This window comes from Syngnathus acus, chromosome 20 (assembly GCF_901709675.1).
Source record: "Syngnathus acus chromosome 20, fSynAcu1.2, whole genome shotgun sequence".
Taxonomy (NCBI): Eukaryota; Metazoa; Chordata; class Actinopteri; order Syngnathiformes; family Syngnathidae; genus Syngnathus; species Syngnathus acus.
In genome coordinates, this window is record NC_051104.1 from 6,360,676 (window position 1) to 6,378,595 (window position 17,920).

The following is a 17,920-nucleotide window of genomic DNA, read 5'->3' on the forward strand; positions in this document are numbered from 1 at the left end:
ATATGAAGCCGTCCTCCTGGGAACAGATTGAGTGTGGTGAGACTTGCACTGTGGACATTCCTAAATGTTGACAGTACACATGCATGCATCCATACTAATGCTGACCTCTTTTGTTCAAGCCGTAATATCAGGTCTGCAGTTCACAACAACCATTATACTTAGCGAATAAGATGATCCCCGTTGCTCCTCCATTTCCCCTCGGCGGGGTTCGATAATAACACGACCTCCTGAGAACTGCTTGATGTCTTGTGATTGTAATGAAAGGCTTGATAGCTACCACGCTGTTGGCCTACCAACCACTTGCGTTATTCCATACTGTAAATGTATCTATCACTCAGCTCGCTGCGTAAGTCTGCTCCTTTAATCCTCTTCTGGTTTGAAGTCAACATTACTGGAATGTATTCTAGTCACACACTACTTTGTGGTGATTGAAAGAGCCATGGGGGGAAAATAAAACCGAATGTGTGTTTGATCTATCATTGGCATAGACTGCACGAAAGCCACACACTAGGGACTCTACATTAGGTACACCTGTGTATTCAGATATGTTTTATACTGAATCTATTCTTCTCTCGAGGCTCTCTATCCATTCAATGTCCCTATTTCTCAAAAGGCCAGCATCCTAACTAATCCATGTATGTGACCTTGAGTGTGTATTCATGAAGGTGTTCGCACGATGAGCAGTCCTATCCGTCTTTGTAATGGCGGCTCGGGGTGGCTAACTCTCCGGCCCCTGATCCGTCCTCATTTGCTTGGCATTTCGTTTTGCAGGCCGCAATCTTTCCTTCCCGCGACACGGAAAGAAACCTTTCACCTTCTCCTTCCTCTCTCCCGCACTGGTCCGCATCTCTGCTTTCACGCCACTAAAACAGGATGAGTCCAAATGAGGACAAATTGATACAAATCGCATTGAAAGCAGCCGAGGGGTTGAAGAATAAATGGTCGAAGCGTGTGTAATGCGAGTCAGCTCGAAGCACAAATCTGCTGATGTAGTACTTGTGTTGGTTTTGCAAGTGCGTCCGTTGCTCATTATGATGCCCATTACGCCGAGACTTTGAGGACGCCGCAATGTCACAGCTGTATCAAAAGCAGATCGGAGAGGCGACTTTAAGAAACAAATTAAAGAGACTGGAACGAACACGTGCTCCAAGTGAAACTTACCACTTTGACCGTCATCACTGGTTAAAGGCAATTTCTCTTCATAGTGAGTTCTTTTGCCTTGAGCTGCAGCGCCCGACGTAAAGTCAATTTAATCATGAAACAAGGTGAAAGCAATGGTGGCCGAAAACAAGCTTTGCGTGTGTGTGTGTGTGTGTGTCAAGGGGATTTGCAACATCAAGCCGATGAACTTAAAACACCCCGGTTAGCTCCCAGAGGTGTTTATTGGTCCTGAACCCATACTGCATCATCCTGGACTCTCGTTGCTGACATTTTGCATGGACAAAAATACATTTTGATACACATCTACATGTAGGGAATGCATGATGACTCGGTGCTGTGCAGCACCTGGGAATAAAGGTCCATTGTGTAGGTGTGTGTGAGAGCTCTGGTCAGCACAATGCAGCCTCACTGAGCTGCTGGACTGCTGAGCACTGCAGGTGTGCTGCGTCTCAATTTGTTCCGGGAGGGATCAAATTCGAACACCTTGCAAATCTTACGGAGCAGGACGCATCCGGACACGAACTGCACGAGGCACCCCTGCATGCACAAGAGAAGACGAGATTTTTGTATTTACAAAGTTAAGAATGCACTAGAAGGATATTGATTCATCAATTAATTGACAACTCATCGGTTATTAAAACAATATTTTGATAACTGGTTATCAAACGAGGTTTCAAGACCTGGTCAAATCAATACATATTCAAATTAATAATGCCTTTTCTGCACCGGGAATTTAAAATAATGTTTTAGAATAAAAGGATGGAAATTAAATTTTTTAAAATCTGATTCATCGTGTAATCGTCAAAATAATCAACAGATTAATCTAATACCAAAATGACAGCTTTTAAATAAAATACATCAATCAATACATGAAGTTATAATATAATATAATATAGTTTGAACTGATGGTCTTTGCTCAGGTTGCTTGTCATCGTTTTTTATTATTTTGCTTTCTTGACACATAGCGACATGAATAAATGACAGTCCAGCCAAGTGGGAAGCTTCACTAATGATCATAGCTTCATCACAAACTATGGATGGATGTTATTAATCTTTCATTCATTTGCCTTCCATTCGCCAAAGTCAAAGTCCAAAGTCCTTAAAGGGCTGGAGAAAGTGGTAGTGCAGAGGTTACGATAGGACAACCTCCACCCTAATTACCCTCATTACTCACCCGTGCTCATAATTTATCCCGACCTCATCTGCAAACGAAAAAACGTCATCATTAATAACAAATCAAACTGCCAAGGAGAAGTTTTGCCAAGTAAGATGATTCTTGGTGATTTTTGTTTCTTGAGGTCAAATATAATGAGCTTATTTTGATACAAATATACAAATACCGATTCATTTAAAAAAAAAAAAAAAACACTGAACGGCGATGAAGCATTTGCACTTTACTTCCCACTACCACTTTAGGCAAATCTTTTATTTTCGTCCATTTACTACTTGTATCTTCTTGCCATAGATCAATAGCTCATCACAAGGCTCATTAGTAGACAAGATGGATTTAATGATGTAAGGAAATGAGGAGTTGGTTAAAGAAGGCCAGTAAAGCATGCGCCCTAATAGTTAACTGTAAACAAGTCGATGGATTATTTGTTATCACCTTTGATAACGTAATGTCCATTGTCATATCAAAAGAAAGCTACTTTCATTTTGTTGATTTTGATACAGTGTTGTGTATATACGTGAAATAGTTGTTGAATTCTGTCTGAACGTAATAATTGCTTTTCTGTGGAGTGCTTGCCCACCCATCAAGTGTGAAATGAAACAACCAAGTAAATATTGTCTTATATCCTTGCTTGTATCCTTTTCCTCCAATTTGGGCTTGTTTCATGTCAATATTACCTCGTCGGGCCTTTTTAAGAAATGTTTTAAAAGCATTTACATTTGATTTTAGACCATTTTATATGCGATCTTTTACTCACTAAAAAAAGCAGCCGCATTTTAGCGCAGACAAATTGATTGCAATCTCGGAATCTGTAATGAATGCGGCGTTCAACATGTATCCAGTCATTACATTTCCTCATTTTGCATTGTTTTCTAGTTAAAGATAATCAATTTTCTTACAAGCTCAAGTCCCGTGCGTGTTCACCGCCTAAAGTATGCCAAAGTGCTTCCATTAATCACAAACTACACCCTAGAGGGATATTCAATTGCACATCCTAGAATACAAGTGAGACAAAGAAAGCCGGCGTGTAAAACAGGAAAAGATAGCAAAGAAGTTCCTTTTGTTTTCCAATATCCGACCACTTCAATTTTACTCATGCGGTGATTTGTGAAAAGCTCATTTGTCATCCAGCAGGTGAGGAGAAACAGTCACTCTGACCTCCGCTCTTCCGCTAATGAGACAGAACCAACGCCGATTCACAAAATCTGGAAATATTTGTCCAAATTCCACCCCTCCGGTTGTCATATCCCTAAATGCTAAATTTGATTTGTCAAATCTTTTTATCTACCTCCTTTCCACCCATCAATTTTCTACACTGCTCATTAGTTTTAAATAAATCAATATGAATAAAGGATACACTCATCTGAACACAATACCTAGTAAACAGGATTATTATGAGTGGGAATTTGTAAAGAAAACAATACATCAAAGCCATTTACCCCCCCCCACGCGATGAGCTAAATGTTATTTAAAATTTGCATATCAGTAGCGACTGCTCAGCTGCCTCACTGATTATCCGGGATCATCTAGGGACACAAATGTAATACCGAAGCAATCAGTCTTGTAGATGTTGATATTTCTCAGGTCAAATTGGAATATGCGACCTACTGGTGGTGCTATGGGGGGGGGGGGGGCAATTTCAATTCATCCAAGGGGGACCGTGAACCCTTCTATGAAGTGACGCGCTATTCCATCAAACAGGCTTTTTACGAAAAGTAATAAAAGACAGTCACTTAGTGACAAGGTTGGTCGTTGGTGTGCACCAAACTGGATGGAATACATTTTGCTGGCTAATTGATCAAAGTGGTCATACATCAATGCAGATTAGATAGAGGCCATTCCATTTACATAAACATCCATCCATCTATCCAGTAGTTGCTCCTGGATAAAACTTTTGCCTTCATTTTAGCTGTAATTTTCTCTTTTGTTCATATTGCCCATCACTTGAATAATGCATTTTTTATTTCTCCATCAGAGAAGGCTTTATTGCGCATCATCATAATCCACAGCACGAAGTGAGCGCTCATTGATATGACCAGAATTCTACTTGCAGATTCTTAGGACAGTTTAGGTGCATTATTTTCTCTTGATGAGTTGGAAGGACAACGAATGCAACATTTCTCTCATTCTTCTTTGAAATGCTAGTTTTCAATGTCAATTTTTAATTTGAAAAACGATCTTGTGTTCCAAGAACTCCCTTCGGCCCACGTTTTAATCAATAAGTGCTTTTGGATGAACATAGCAGCACTGAAAGAGACTGCAGCACCTGAACGGGCCACGATGAGTCTTTGGTGGTCTTTGTGGGCGATCCCCACAAAGCGTTTCTGTTCTCCCCGTGCTCTGAAAGCACCGAGCGAGAGCCGAGCCAAAGCAGCTGAGCCTGATGAGAAGAATCGAGAGGCCTGTGAGGAACCTGGCGGGAAACCGAGGCTAATTGGAGCGTGCCGATATCCGCCATCTTGGCTTGTCACCTGAATAGCCGCTTTGATTGCGGTGAATGGGCCCATAAAGCATTACGGGGGTACCGATAAGCTTCTGTGGGGTTTTGGCTGGTGTTCCTTTTGGCTTTTTGCAGCTGCGACCTGCAATGCCAGACCAGCACCTGGGATTCCAGATGTCTCGAGGTGGAATCGGCGGTGGCATCTCTCAAGCGACATTAGAGCTCAGGGTGACATTCATCATTCTTCAGCCTGGCACGGCTGAGCCCGCAATGTCGTGCCAACTTCCTATCGACCTGCATATATCAGTTGGAGCGAGCCCTTCTGGACAAAGCAGGGGCAGGTGGGAGATTTTTGGGAAGGGCAAGCAAAACACTTTGGCCAAAATACAACAATAATACGAATATGGATAGCTGAACCTAAGAATTGTGAGGAGGACATTCTTCGTAGCTGTTGTTTGTGCTAATGTTTATTCCTTTTCACAACGTAGACAACTTACTAACTACTTTGCGTGGGATTTTTGCTTTGGTGCCAAACTTGTCAATTAAAGAGCTCTCTTGATTTGAAATGATCTCTTCTATAATTATGGAAGGTGCTTGACACACATATGACTTTGCCTTGTTTAATCAGCAGCTGCATCCATCACTTGTCCCAGCTCATTCCCACTAAGTCAATCCAACCAGATGAATGATGGACCATCCTACAGTCAAATTGTCACATCCAAGGCCTAACTTCAGCTGTTTTCTAACAGCTTGTCGACTTGAATTCCTTAGCAGGCCTCTTTTGGCCCACGGGCCATACGTTTGACAATATGTCTCCGACAAAATGCATCCCCCCCACAATATGAAAAGTATTACTCGTTTCACTACAGGCTCTCTTTGGAGTCATGCCGGGTAAACAGCAAGTCAAAGTACTTGCCAGCTGCACACTGTGTGACAAGAATAATAATGTGTGCACGGAGATGGTCGATTCTCTATCATATTTAATCTGTGGAAAGAATAGTAAAATGGCAGAAATTAAAGACAGGTCTGATGTACTATCATTTAATGGCACCTCCCCAGAAACCTTTAAAGAAACATGGCGATACACATACGGCGCGATGACATCTTCTCCACTGACCTTTACTAGTCCCAAATGTGTCTCCTTGAAGAAAGTCATATCCCTTGTCGGTTGCTAATACGTTGGAAGATGCCAAAAGACTGTGTGAGTGAATGTTGTGAAAATGCCTTTTCCATTAATGATTCATCAAAGTGTCAGTGCGGAGGTAAAAGTGGAAAATGTCATTTGGCCAAGTAACACTCGTAGAAAAAAGCTCCAACACACACTGACTGGTGCCTATATTGCTTTCTCAGGCAACCACAATGAAGTCAAGGTAAAGAAGAGATTGATTCTGCGGAGCTGGATGGAGATGGGTTGTACATCGGGCTGGATCAGCACCCCCCCACCTTCCCCCTATTGTCCCCCCAGCAGTCAGCCAAACAGTAGGGTGATTAATGACACCCCTTCCATTACCCTCTGAGCAGAGACGGGACGTCAGGTTGAAGGTTGATGGAAAACATCACAGTGTGTGGTATTACGCACCATCATACACATTAGGGTTTCAACCTCACACAGCGCCCACCTCCCGTTTTCTCTCCTTCTATTTTTTTCCTGCTGCCACACCGTATTTACTATATCCTTCAGGTTTCCTTCCACAACTATGATTTGTCGCTGCGGTGGCTCCGCAAGACTTACGGTTATTGCTGAAGTTTTGGGACAATTGGGTTAGGGTTGACTGGATTTTGTACATTCTCCCAAAAGATAACAATACCTAGCAATAATAATAATAATATCAAATTTAAATATCAAATTTATCTCAGATGTTCATTTCAATACTCAGATTCATGAAATCATATCAAACTACTTTTGAGGAGTCTAGTTCTTACCATCAAATAAAAAAATACCAATAAGTAAATATGAAAATTTTATAAATATACATATAGGCATTATGTAGTTTTATCTTTTCCTTGTATTCCTGTGTATTGTGTCCACCTGTGCTCATTAACCTGCTCCATTGTGTCAGCCAATCGGCTTCTTTGTTTCTTGTTCAGGTGTTCCTTGCTACCTTGTCAATTTGTTTGTATTTAGTTTCCTGCTTTCGTTCACTTCTGTTTGTTCATTGTCCATGCCACATGTAGTTGATGTCCGTTTGTTTGTCCAAGACAAGTTTCTAGCATATTTGTTGGCTTACTTTTTTTGGACTTGTGTTTCTGATCATGCACAAGTTGCTTGCCTCTTTTGTTTTAATTTGTTTTAATTTAGTTTTTGTTTTTCATCTTGCCCTCGCCTGCCGCTGACAACATTAGAAACACAGTAAGTGGAACTCAAAGTACACTCAACACTAACAAGTATATCGTGTCTGAATCAGCTTTTAATTTATGCACAGCAACACAAGCAGACATGTAAAGAGTTAGTTGCAACTGAACCACTGAATAACCTAATATTTGGTTACGAACAAAAAATGTCTCTTCCGGATGACTGAACTTTTATTTTGCAGTATACACGGGTAGCTCTCCAGTTGGCAAGGATAGTGTTTGCTACACTGTACAGTAAATACCATAAACATCCTGCTCCCACAAATACAAAAACAGAAAGAAAAAAAAAAGAAATAGCAAACACTCTTATCTTAACATTTTTTTTTCTTACAAAAAATACAAAAAGTACTGCGACTGAACTGGTGCAGGCTAATGTGAATACTGCCAGTTACATTTCAGAATACACAAAGAATTTTCTTTTGAATATTTAAGACAAATATATAAAAAAAATAATTACAAAACTAAATTGTATCAATCACTTGTTGCATGAGTCTAACAGACAAAAAAAGTAGCTTGACTTCAAATATCTACAGCCTGATTCTTGCGAGTTATCTTCAAAAGAAAAAAAAAAAAAGAAAATGGAATGCTGTCATGCAAACTGAAACGTCAGATGAGTCATGCAAAGCAGATTTGATGTGCCTCATTAGAAATGCAGCACTTTTCACAGAGTCACAGGAAAGTTAAAATCGATTCCCCTTTCGTGTTTGTCGAGCTGTCGGTCGGTCGGTTGGTGGGAGACCCAGTCGTCCGTTTCCCAGAAAGGGAACTGAGCTTTCCAAACGTACCGCAAGGCACCTGAGAGTGGGCCGCTCCCCCTGTTGGCATGGCAACGTGTTTTCGTTGCCAGAGTCTCAGAGTGGATGGAGCTGCCCGACGCGTGGTTTTATGAATCTCAATATATATGCAACAATTTAATTCAGTCAGGATGGGGGTGGGGGGGGGAACATCTTCCTCTTTAATAGTCATCGTAGGTGTTGAGGTCGGTGAAGTATGCGTTGGTGTAGGTCTTCCCGGTGCGCTGTGGGTTGAAGTACTTTTGCCGTTCCTCCAGAATCAGATTGTTTTTGTTGAAGGCCTGCATGAGGAAACGAGAAAAGGACCAATTAGTCTGCTCTCATTTTTTTCTCAATCGTGATTAAATAATTATTCAGCTCAAAAATGGGAAGGTGTATTAGGGGCTGCACTGAAAAGACACATTGTAAGCAAAAAAATTTTTTTTCTCCTTCAATTAGGATTTTATGAAAGAGATTTTCACATTAAAATATATATTCAATATATTTGTTTCATAAAAACCAAAGATAATAAAATGGATTTATTGTAATTTCAATGTTGTACACTTACTGCTTTTTTTCTCGTTTTCCATTTTTTAACATACGTAACAAAACCTTTTCCTCATAGCCACATTTTTTAATTGTGTCAAGTTTAATCTTGTCCCTATTCTTTTCAGTGTGGCCCTACAAAATAAAGTCAAGCAACTGAAAGGCATGAAATGAAACATCCATTATATATTAAAAAAAAAAAACAAGCAATACTCGGGCATTGGGAACAAGGTTGAAAGGAACGTCCACCGCTTGGTTAAAACTATTTACTTTGGTCTCTGTCATCTCTAACAACCAGCATCAGCCATTTCTGTAACATTCTGGTACTATCATGAGAATAAAAGAATGTTAAATCGACTCCGCTTTGGAGCTCAGCACAACATCAGCAATTTGATAAGCTCTATGTGATCAATTTGTGTCATTGAACATTTGAAGATACTGCACATAGAGACATCGACAGGGAAGGAAGGCGCTGTCGTCGCATTTATTTGCCTTGATTTCCGTGATGTGATTTGTACGCAAAGAATTGTAATCAACACGTTGTAGGCCTATAGGGACACTTGGACTGCATCTCTGTGAAAGAGGCCCCTTGGCGACTCCTTCACAGCTGTGCTCGAGTGCTAATGAGCACTTTTTGCACCTAAAAAGCGCTGACTGAAAGATTGTCTGATTCCGAAGAATCGAGCACTCAAAGTAATGTGTTGGAAAATGTACCGTGTCAATAATGTAATCGAGAACCTGTTTGGATGGAGACTGAAGATTATCAACTCTTTTGCTGCAGTAGGACTACAAATGCATTATTTGGGGAAACTAATGTCAAATTGGATTACGTTAAAAAAAACTAAAACAAGATTAGGACCATTTAAATAGCTCAACAGAAGTACTGGCATTTCATTTTAGTGGCCATAGATTAGCACTTAGTCTGATAACAAATTTTGCAAACACCGCATGTGATATCAAAAAGTTGACCAACTTTTCGGGCATACTACAAGTACTGCAAAGTCTTTCTTAGTTTAACTATTATAATATGTCACATTCCATTTAATTTCTTCAAATTAGTTACATTTAAAATATGGCTTCAAGCTGTTCTGGTGTTAGTGATGAACAGAGGAGCATTTAAAAAAAAAAAAAACGCATCGATACATCAAACGTGACAAAACGAGAGACAAACCAAAAACATGCAAATAGTGGCAATCGCAAAGAGAAATATCATCTCACAAGCTGTGCAGGGGAGAGGAAAGGAGTGCGACTTCTTCATGATGCTCGGGTAAAGGGTGGGTGGGTGGGTGGGGAGGGGTCTGAGCATGATGGGCTAAAGGCTGTACTCCAACCTGTCGCGCACAGGAAGTGCCACAGGAAGTGGAAGGGACACGGTGAGGGGTGGAAGAGGAAGATTCGGAGAATTTGTCGGGAGGGGAGGGCGGGGTCGAGAGGTGGGATGTAGTAGCGAGGTCAGTGGTTAGTAGAATATCTCCAGGCCCCGCACAGACACCCCCATGTTAGCAGAGACAGGCTGGTGGTGCATGGCGGGCTCGTCCAAGGGCAAGAGAACCGAAACGTCTGGCTGCAAGGAGAGGAAGGAAACAAAACCAAACCTTTTGCTTCATTATTCTTCAATGGACACCATGTGACCATATGCGCTGCTTCTTTTTGCTCTGGATGATGATAATGATGATGCTTTGAGAATTATTATTCAAATGTGAGCTCGTGCAAAAACTCAAAAGGAGGCCTATTCTTAATTGAACCTATTTAGAAAGACAGGCACGATATGCCTGAGGAAAAATAGTGTTCATTCTGTTCAATTTTTTCTTTCTTTTTGTCACATGATGTGGACCGTCTGTATTAATATCCGCCCCCGTCTGCAAATGAACAGAGCAAATTATGCTCCTGACTCTAATTGCATGACAGAGGAACGCTCCTGACACCTTCATGCCTTGATGAAATTAGACTTGGACATGTTTGTGCTGAGCCAAATTATCTTTTGCCTAACAAAGCCCCTTGGGTAGTCACTCTTTTTGTTTATAAAACACGTCTTATGTAATTATGTGCAATTTTTCCAGGTCATCGCTGCAGATGAATGGAGCAAGGTAACAATTTATAGAAAAGGTTTATGAGATTAAACTACCTGGAAAGGTCTAGTTGTACTTTCTGGACCGAGATTTGACACCTCAGGTATAACTTCTTCGCTATCACCGACACTTGAACTACAACTAAAAAGTGGGAGATCTCCAAGACACAGTGCGAGTGTTCCCCGACGGCCCCGAGGTGTATGAATATATTATGAGAAAGCAGAGGTTTGACTCCGACATAGAACAAAGTGACACAGTGAGACGCCAGAAGAGCACATGAAAAGAAATGCAGGCAACACTTGTCAATCTGTTAACAAGGCTAGATCGAGGACGTCAGCACTCTGCGGGTGTTTGTGTGACAGTCGAGTCATGCAGCTGGAAGTGGATTTCATCACAGCAAAAATATCCCGTACAGACCTTAATGGCTTCCACCGTGTCGTATTTGTCCAGTTTGTTGATGTGGTTGGTGATGCTGGTGTTGAGCGGCGCGGCCGAGATGGGGTGGATGACGGTGGCATCGTGCGATTGCTGTTGGTAGTGTTGGCAGTACGAATACACCAACAGGGTGACCAAGCATCCCAGGATGGAGCTGCTGAGGCCCACGGCAATCATGTGGAATAGGTTGAAGTCTGAATGGAGATGAAGAAGATGGAAAGGAGGAGTTGATAGCTGGAGCTGCAAATCACACTGATATGTAATATTACATACAATACCGTATTTTCCGCACTATAAGGCGCACCTAAATACCTCCAATTTTCTCAAAAGCTGACAGTGCGCCTTATAATCCGGTGCGCCTTATATATGGACCAATATGGATTCGTGGTTGAGGACTAATTTATTAAAGTAAGCTTTACGTGTTTATTTTGTGTGATATTAACGTTTGAGCAACGTTGAGTTATTGTTATCACAATTTCGAGTGTTACTATATTGTGATTGCATTAACGTTTGAGCAACGTCGAGTTATTTATTCCATGCGCCTTATATATGGACAAAGTTTTAAAATGGGCCATTCATTGAAGGTGCGCCTTATAGTGCGGAAAATACGGTACTTTAAAATATAGATATTTTTTAGATAAATAAACACGGCATAAGTGACAGCAACAATTTGGGTGTTTGGCTGGGAGCTAACATTCCGTGCGTGCCAGCTGCCAGTTATTTACCAACACACGCCAGCGTGTTAGTGCGTTCCTTATGAACTCTGAGCACTTTCATCAGCATTCCTGCAGCTGTTGCACAAGTAAACAGGGTTAAAAGAGATTTTATTGAGCTCCTCAAAGTGTAACTGTGTAGCTAAGGTACATTTCTGAATCTGAATTTTAAGTGTAGTGCATTACTGGAGGGCGTGTGGGCGTGGATTAGCATGTAATTCAGACTTTTGCGCCGAGATATTATCAGATCAGCATTTTCCTTCAATTCTTCTTTTACAGAGGGATTAATCGTAATTTAAATAGAAATGCAAATGACTGCTGCACACCTCTCTCTCTCACACATCCAAGTACACTCACACATTTCTTACCTCCACAGTGTCTCTCCTCCTGACTGGAGCGTGCAATGGAGACTTCTGAAGGAGGAAAAAAATAGCAGAAGGTATTAGAATTGGGCCTGGAACGGGCACAAACACACCCCTGCTCGCGTGACAAATTACACCTCCGTTGGCGAATGCTGAGATGAAAGCTGCTTTCAATATGATAAAGATAACAGGAGAAAGTCTGCAAGCTATAATCATGGCCGTGGCAGCACCTGGAGTGCTTTATGAAAAGTAGAGGTCCTCATTAGAGAAAATGAAGCACAAAACATTCCCAATGCGCCGTAATTGACAAGCCTTCACATTAAAGGCGATTGATGATAGACCAAAACGGGTCATTCTCTCCCATTTTTGCTAAGTATTATATCCCTTGCTAATGAATGCTGAATGATTAAAACCCTTTGATTCAGCTAATTGTTCACGCTTGTGATGAATGGAAGTAATAGCAGGGGTGCCATGAATATTGCAACGTAACATTTTTGCATTCAAATTATTGTCGTGGATATTTATGTTTCATCTTGCATGTGGAAAAATTCAATGCGAATCAGCCTTTCGTGTTACTTTCCGTCGATAGCGATATGGCTGCCTAAGCAGGTGTCAATATTACTGGCTAAGGAAAAACAATGTGCTTACATTTGACTTTGACAAAGCTGCCGTTTCTTCTATTTTCTGACGAAAGATTACGTGCCTTGACTGATCTATCTCACTTTATACGTTATACAAGTGCCCAGAGCCGGATAAATAATCTATTTTTTTTTCCATTCCATAATTTAAACGACTGCCTTGGGCCTATGTAGCAAGGATGGATCTTCAATGTAGTATTTGAGTGTATGAATGAGTACCTGGTATAAGGTTGGAGTCTGGAGAGCACGGCCTGTTCTCACTGCTGTTTCCTGAGCACTGATTTCCAGTCGGAAACAGGACATCGCAATGACGGACACGTAACTGGGCCCCTCTGGAGTCGCACAGGGACCACTGGGACCAGCTGGACCAGCTCTCTGCAAACCAAAATGAGAGTAAATCCCACAGCTGTGGAGTGTTTGTGTGGGCCCTTGGTTATGTATTAGTCATGCATGGCGAGCCTCCACAGGGTCTAGAGTGGCTGAAAAGAAGAAGCAATGGAACTTGTGTGTGTACCTGGACAGGCTTGAGTGTTGCATAGTGCCTCCTCAGTGTGCAGGCCAAGGCAGATGTCTCCTCCATAAGCAGGCGGGGGGTTACTGCAAGTTCGCGTCCTCATGTAATGTCCACCTCCGCATTTCACAGAACACTTGGACCATGAAGACCAACAGGACCAGCTTCCATCCACTTAAGGCAGCAGAAAAAATAAAAGATGTATCACCTTGAGACAGCAGTCCAACTATATAAGGAAGCTCCGCTTTAATTTTCCAACCCCAGACAAATGGATTAGGATTCAGGGCAGGTAGGGAATTTTGCTTTCAAGAAAGCAAAACAATAAGATATATAGAAGTAGCTGTCAAATCAGATTTTTCGGGAACACAAACTCATGCCTGATTTATGTTGCAGTTCAAAAGGAGCTGCTGCAAGCTTTTTTTTCTTTTTTTTTTTTTAGACGAAAAAGAAATGATGAAAAATTGCGTGTGTGTGTATTTTGGCATGACAGAAAGTATGCATCCTACAGCTGTTCCAAATAAATCCAGATATCCCTGAACTCATCCGTTTCTCTTTTTTTAATTGAGATAAATGAACCATCGGCAATCGAGTTACTGATCGCAGCATCGGTTTTATTACTTTTGTGAAACCACTTATGTTACTTATTAGTTTGGTGGAATTTGACTTTCCATTTTATTAAGACTTACAGCTTTTGAAAAGCCATTGTTGCTTGGCAGCTCTATGCAGGTAATAGAAGTTGCCTTTTTGTGTAATTCCTCTATCTCAAAGTGACGCGCAAGTCGATTCCTGGCCCTTCATGACGGATCGTCTCATCTTGGTCAAAGTTGTGAGGAAAAACAGATTCATTTGTTTCTAAACCAGACGGATAGGTCGGAACGGCATCCGTTTTCCTCCTTTCGAGAGTTGAATTAAAACGAATCAGATTGGACTACAAAGGATCACAGCTGGTCTCTCGTCATTTGCTGAGATGGCTAAAATGGCGTCTGGCTTTCAGATGGACCATTGTGACTTTGTGAGTACTGAAGATTTGGCGCCACAATCCTTTATTCGTTAATAGATGTCTTGATCTTCTCCATTTGGTGAGTGGACATCCCTTACCAGGACAAGGAGTGCTGTTGCACTCCTGGTACTCCTGGGCAGCCCCCATGCAGGTCTGACCGCCGTGCTTTGGTTCCGGATTGCTGCAAGCCCGTTTCCTGCTGCGAATTCCACGACTGCAGTCTCTGCTGCACTGGGTCCAAGAAGACCACGAGGACCAGCCACCATTCACGGTGCGGGCGGAGATCTTCCCCAGATGAAGAACCTCACCTGCAAAGGAAAATTGCTTAGTTCCTTTCTGGTTTCTGAAGATGGATTTAGTAAGCTAAGTGCAGCGCCTCGTGTTCATCAAACAACATCAGTTTTCATCATTAGTGCTCTCATGTGGAATGAATCACAGAATCCAAAAGCGAAACTTTTATTAAACTATAATCATCTCGTGCATTAGTCAACGTTGTGGAACTGTTGCAGCCGGTGAGAGGCATGGAGCACTAGAGGGAAGGAAGAATCATCCGGCCTGTCTGAGTGAGTGAACGATAATCACCTGAGATGAAATTACAATGACGGTCCAGGTCGGATGAGTCATTTTTTCCTTGGCCACTGTCTGCTTTTACAGACGATAATGGAGCTCCAGCTCTTAAAAGCCAGGTTGCTGCCTTACTTTTATGTCATTCTTCATCAACTCTTCAAGGCTTTTGATTTTTCGACCATCTTTCTTTTTGGTCTTTTTAAATGAGTCTCATTACCATTCCGCTGTTTTTCCAGCCCTTCTTGTATTGTCAGCGAGACGGAGTGTTTACCTCAAGCTAGTCCTAACCTCTTCATACATAAATACGGTTGACGTTGGCAGCTTACCGCCTCATCACCTCACAAGCTGGCGTGTGGACCGTCCGAGCGTGTGCTCTTTATCGATTCTAAGCGCGCAGTACCACGGGCTGACCTGCCTGCAGCTGTGACCTGATACTCTTCATCCAGACTTATTTGAGGCCCGTGTATTGAACGGCTGCCCGTCATGATTAGGTTGGGCAGCTTCATCAGGTTTCATCTCATTACTGCAGGCTACTTATCTTATTGTCATGGAAATAATGCAAAAGGGAGAATTGTCATTCGTCAAAATTGATTGACCTAGTATATGACCTTTAAACAAAACCGTGTAACATGACCATTTCCGTATCATGTCAATGCAAAATAATTCCTGTTTGTGTGTCACGCTATTAAATGTTATGGTTGCTCACAGTGCAACTACGGAAATTTCTGCGCTGACCTGAAATCTGTCAGCCGGCAGCTTCCTCAAGGGAAGTTTTCTTTTTTTGCAGAGGAGCCATACAAAGAGAAAGCAATTAAAACTCTTGAAAGGGCGCAGGGGTGTAATGAACAGACCGGACTCACAAATGAAATGTATGTGTACAAAAGTAACGGGACACCTGGAAATATCGAAATAAACAAGGTCGCTTCATTCCGAGCACGTCTTTGCTCTTCAAAGAATGAAACAACAACATGACAGCTGGCGGTAGTCACGTTAGAACGGCTATCCTGTCTGTTCGACTTCTCTACCGGGTTGCGTTTTTTTCGGGTTCATATCACATATGGGTTCCATCAAAGCCAACGTCTGCCTTTAAGGATGTTAAACCATAATGCCAACTCAGCAATCCTTCTCCATATGCTGGCTTATTGTTTATATGGTACCTGGTAAGACTCGCTTGATCTAAGCTTCTGACAGACGGTCGGCCCTCCGACGCAATTTTTTCAACTTGAACTTCCACAGTAACTCAACGCTGACACCGTTACGGTATTTGATGTTAAGTGGAAATTATCTGAAAACAGATGCTCATGGGAATACGTTAAAGCTATAAAGCAAAAGGTATGCTTTTGAAAAGTCCAGGTTATTGTCTGAGTTGGAGTGCACAATGCAGAGGTGAGCCTCCATTTGATGGTTTTGAATATAAAACAACATGAAAAGAATAAAAATGAGTGAGAAAAAAAGCTTTTTCTTTGTCAAGTAACAAGCTTTTCTTCTCCCCAGGTAAATGGAGTCACCAATGGCACCCAAGGAAGCATCCAGTCTGAAAAAGTAACAAAGCGAGAAAACAAGCTACAAGTCTCCGCCTTGGTTTAAAGGTCAGGATCAAATCTTTTTCTCTCTCGCTCTCATTAAAGGGCACAGTCCAAACTTCCTGACAGGCAATTTTTCAAGTCAAAGGCATCATTTCATTGCAAACAAAGCAGAAAATATTGGAGGACGACTACCTATGTCGTCTTTTTTTTCTCCTTCATATCACTTAATGTGAGAAATGGAGTGTGGAAAATGTTCACCAAAAATCAAACAACTGACAAAGAAGTGTTGGCCAAAATAAAAAAAACACTGATTAAAAAAAAAATCGGACTAGCCAGATCTATTCCACCAAGCAAATGTCATACATCAAATATTAAAACATAAAACAGTGAATTAAATACAAAACATAACCTAAAACCTCAAGCGCACGCTTATCTTAACCCCGTGCAGTTTGTCGTACTTTAAAAGCCAAGCGTGCCGGCTGAGAAGAGAAGACGAAAACAAAGCAGAGACAATAAGGATAGCGCAGCGCTTATCATCAGTCAGCACTGGCGTACGTCCAAAAAGTCTTTGCTGTGGAGAAAAGTAATCTGTTGCCCACAAGAGGGTCTTGGCCCTTTAGCGCATCAGTTCAAGTGAAACGCATCAAGCCTGCTGCTGTGCTGACATGCCACACTTTCTCCAGGGGAAACAATGAAGCCATCGCTCACTAAAGCAAGCTGACCAAAGAATAAACTCTTCCAAAGTGATGCCTTTGCTTTCTACCTTGGTTGGCCTTTGTGAATACAATTCAAAAAAATACCACCGTTTAATTCCAACACATTAAGTTCAATGGTAGTACTCCTTACTATATATGACGACTGAAACGAGATCATTAATTTCTTTCCATTGATTGAACGAGACAGGCATATTAGTTTTTATAGTCATTTATACTACGGGCCGGCAAGGGGTCACCCGGAATGACTTACGACTAAAGCTTTTATACGTTTGAGGCCCGCTTGAGACAGATAGGTTGTTGGATTCAAACAGTGAGGTGTTATAATGTGTTTAAATATTTCAAAAGATATATATTTATTTATTTATTTGTGTAAACTAATAGATTTCAGAAGGGTCTAAAAAAAAAATTGTGCTTTGACAAAGATAATAAAACATCAAGTGTCTCTTTAAAGGCAAAATATACCGACTATTTTTGTGTTTTTGACACGGTTCTTGTCTAATTATTCTGAGCAGGTGAGTCTAATCAAGTGCCAACGTTTCTCATATGAAATGACTACTCAATGCTATTATGTGAGTAACTAAGTATCTTCTGATTAAAATTACCTGAAGTTTAATTGCAAAGACCTCATCTCTTAAAAATCGCACTAATGATATTAATGCTTGCTGAGCATACTTAAATGAAAGAGTCTTTTATGTCAAACATGAAGCATGAAATGGATCCCCAAGCTTCGATTCTGACATTTCTGCTTGAAGCCATAACAGGTTCTTACTAATGAATTTATCGTGATCATTAAGCTAAGATCATTCATGTGAATCAGCACAATATACGGTTAGCCGTGAAACGTTTTTAAAAATTCCCTGTAATAAAAACAGATCTGCATTGTAATGAGTTAAAAGCAATGATGGCTTTTCGTGCATTGTCATGCGCACGTTACGTGATG

The 17,920-nt window shown here is 41.3% G+C and overlaps 1 protein-coding gene and 1 long non-coding RNA gene across 3 annotated transcripts in view; one reads left to right on the forward strand and one right to left on the reverse strand.

The window, feature by feature from the left end:
* Window positions 1-6,836: 6,836 nt before the first annotated feature.
* The window catches only part of LOC119139145, a 72,245-nt gene continuing 61,161 nt past the window's right edge, over window positions 6,837-17,920 (forward strand). Inside the window, exons 1-2 of the long non-coding RNA XR_005101306.1 lie at window positions 6,837-7,122; window positions 16,233-16,327. This is a non-coding gene — a long non-coding RNA (uncharacterized LOC119139145). The remainder of the gene's footprint in view (window positions 7,123-16,232; window positions 16,328-17,920) is intronic.
* Window positions 7,163-17,920, reverse strand: part of sema5a (sema domain, seven thrombospondin repeats (type 1 and type 1-like), transmembrane domain (TM) and short cytoplasmic domain, (semaphorin) 5A) — a 69,235-nt gene continuing 58,477 nt past the window's right edge. The window contains exons 17-23 of one of the 2 annotated variants that reach the window (XR_005101305.1): window positions 14,270-14,479; window positions 13,175-13,345; window positions 12,880-13,035; window positions 12,029-12,073; window positions 10,930-11,141; window positions 9,775-10,007; window positions 8,114-8,199 (exon numbers count right to left, since the gene is read on the reverse strand). Coding sequence is in view for 1 of the 2 variants with exons in the window: in XM_037279561.1 (XP_037135456.1) it covers window positions 8,080-8,199; window positions 10,930-11,141; window positions 12,029-12,073; window positions 12,880-13,035; window positions 13,175-13,345; window positions 14,270-14,479 (914 nt within the window). In the remaining variant the exon portion in view is untranslated. Of the gene's footprint in view, window positions 8,200-9,774; window positions 10,008-10,929; window positions 11,142-12,028; window positions 12,074-12,879; window positions 13,036-13,174; window positions 13,346-14,269; window positions 14,480-17,920 lie in introns of both variants that reach the window. The other variant, XM_037279561.1, reaches the window with a different exon arrangement.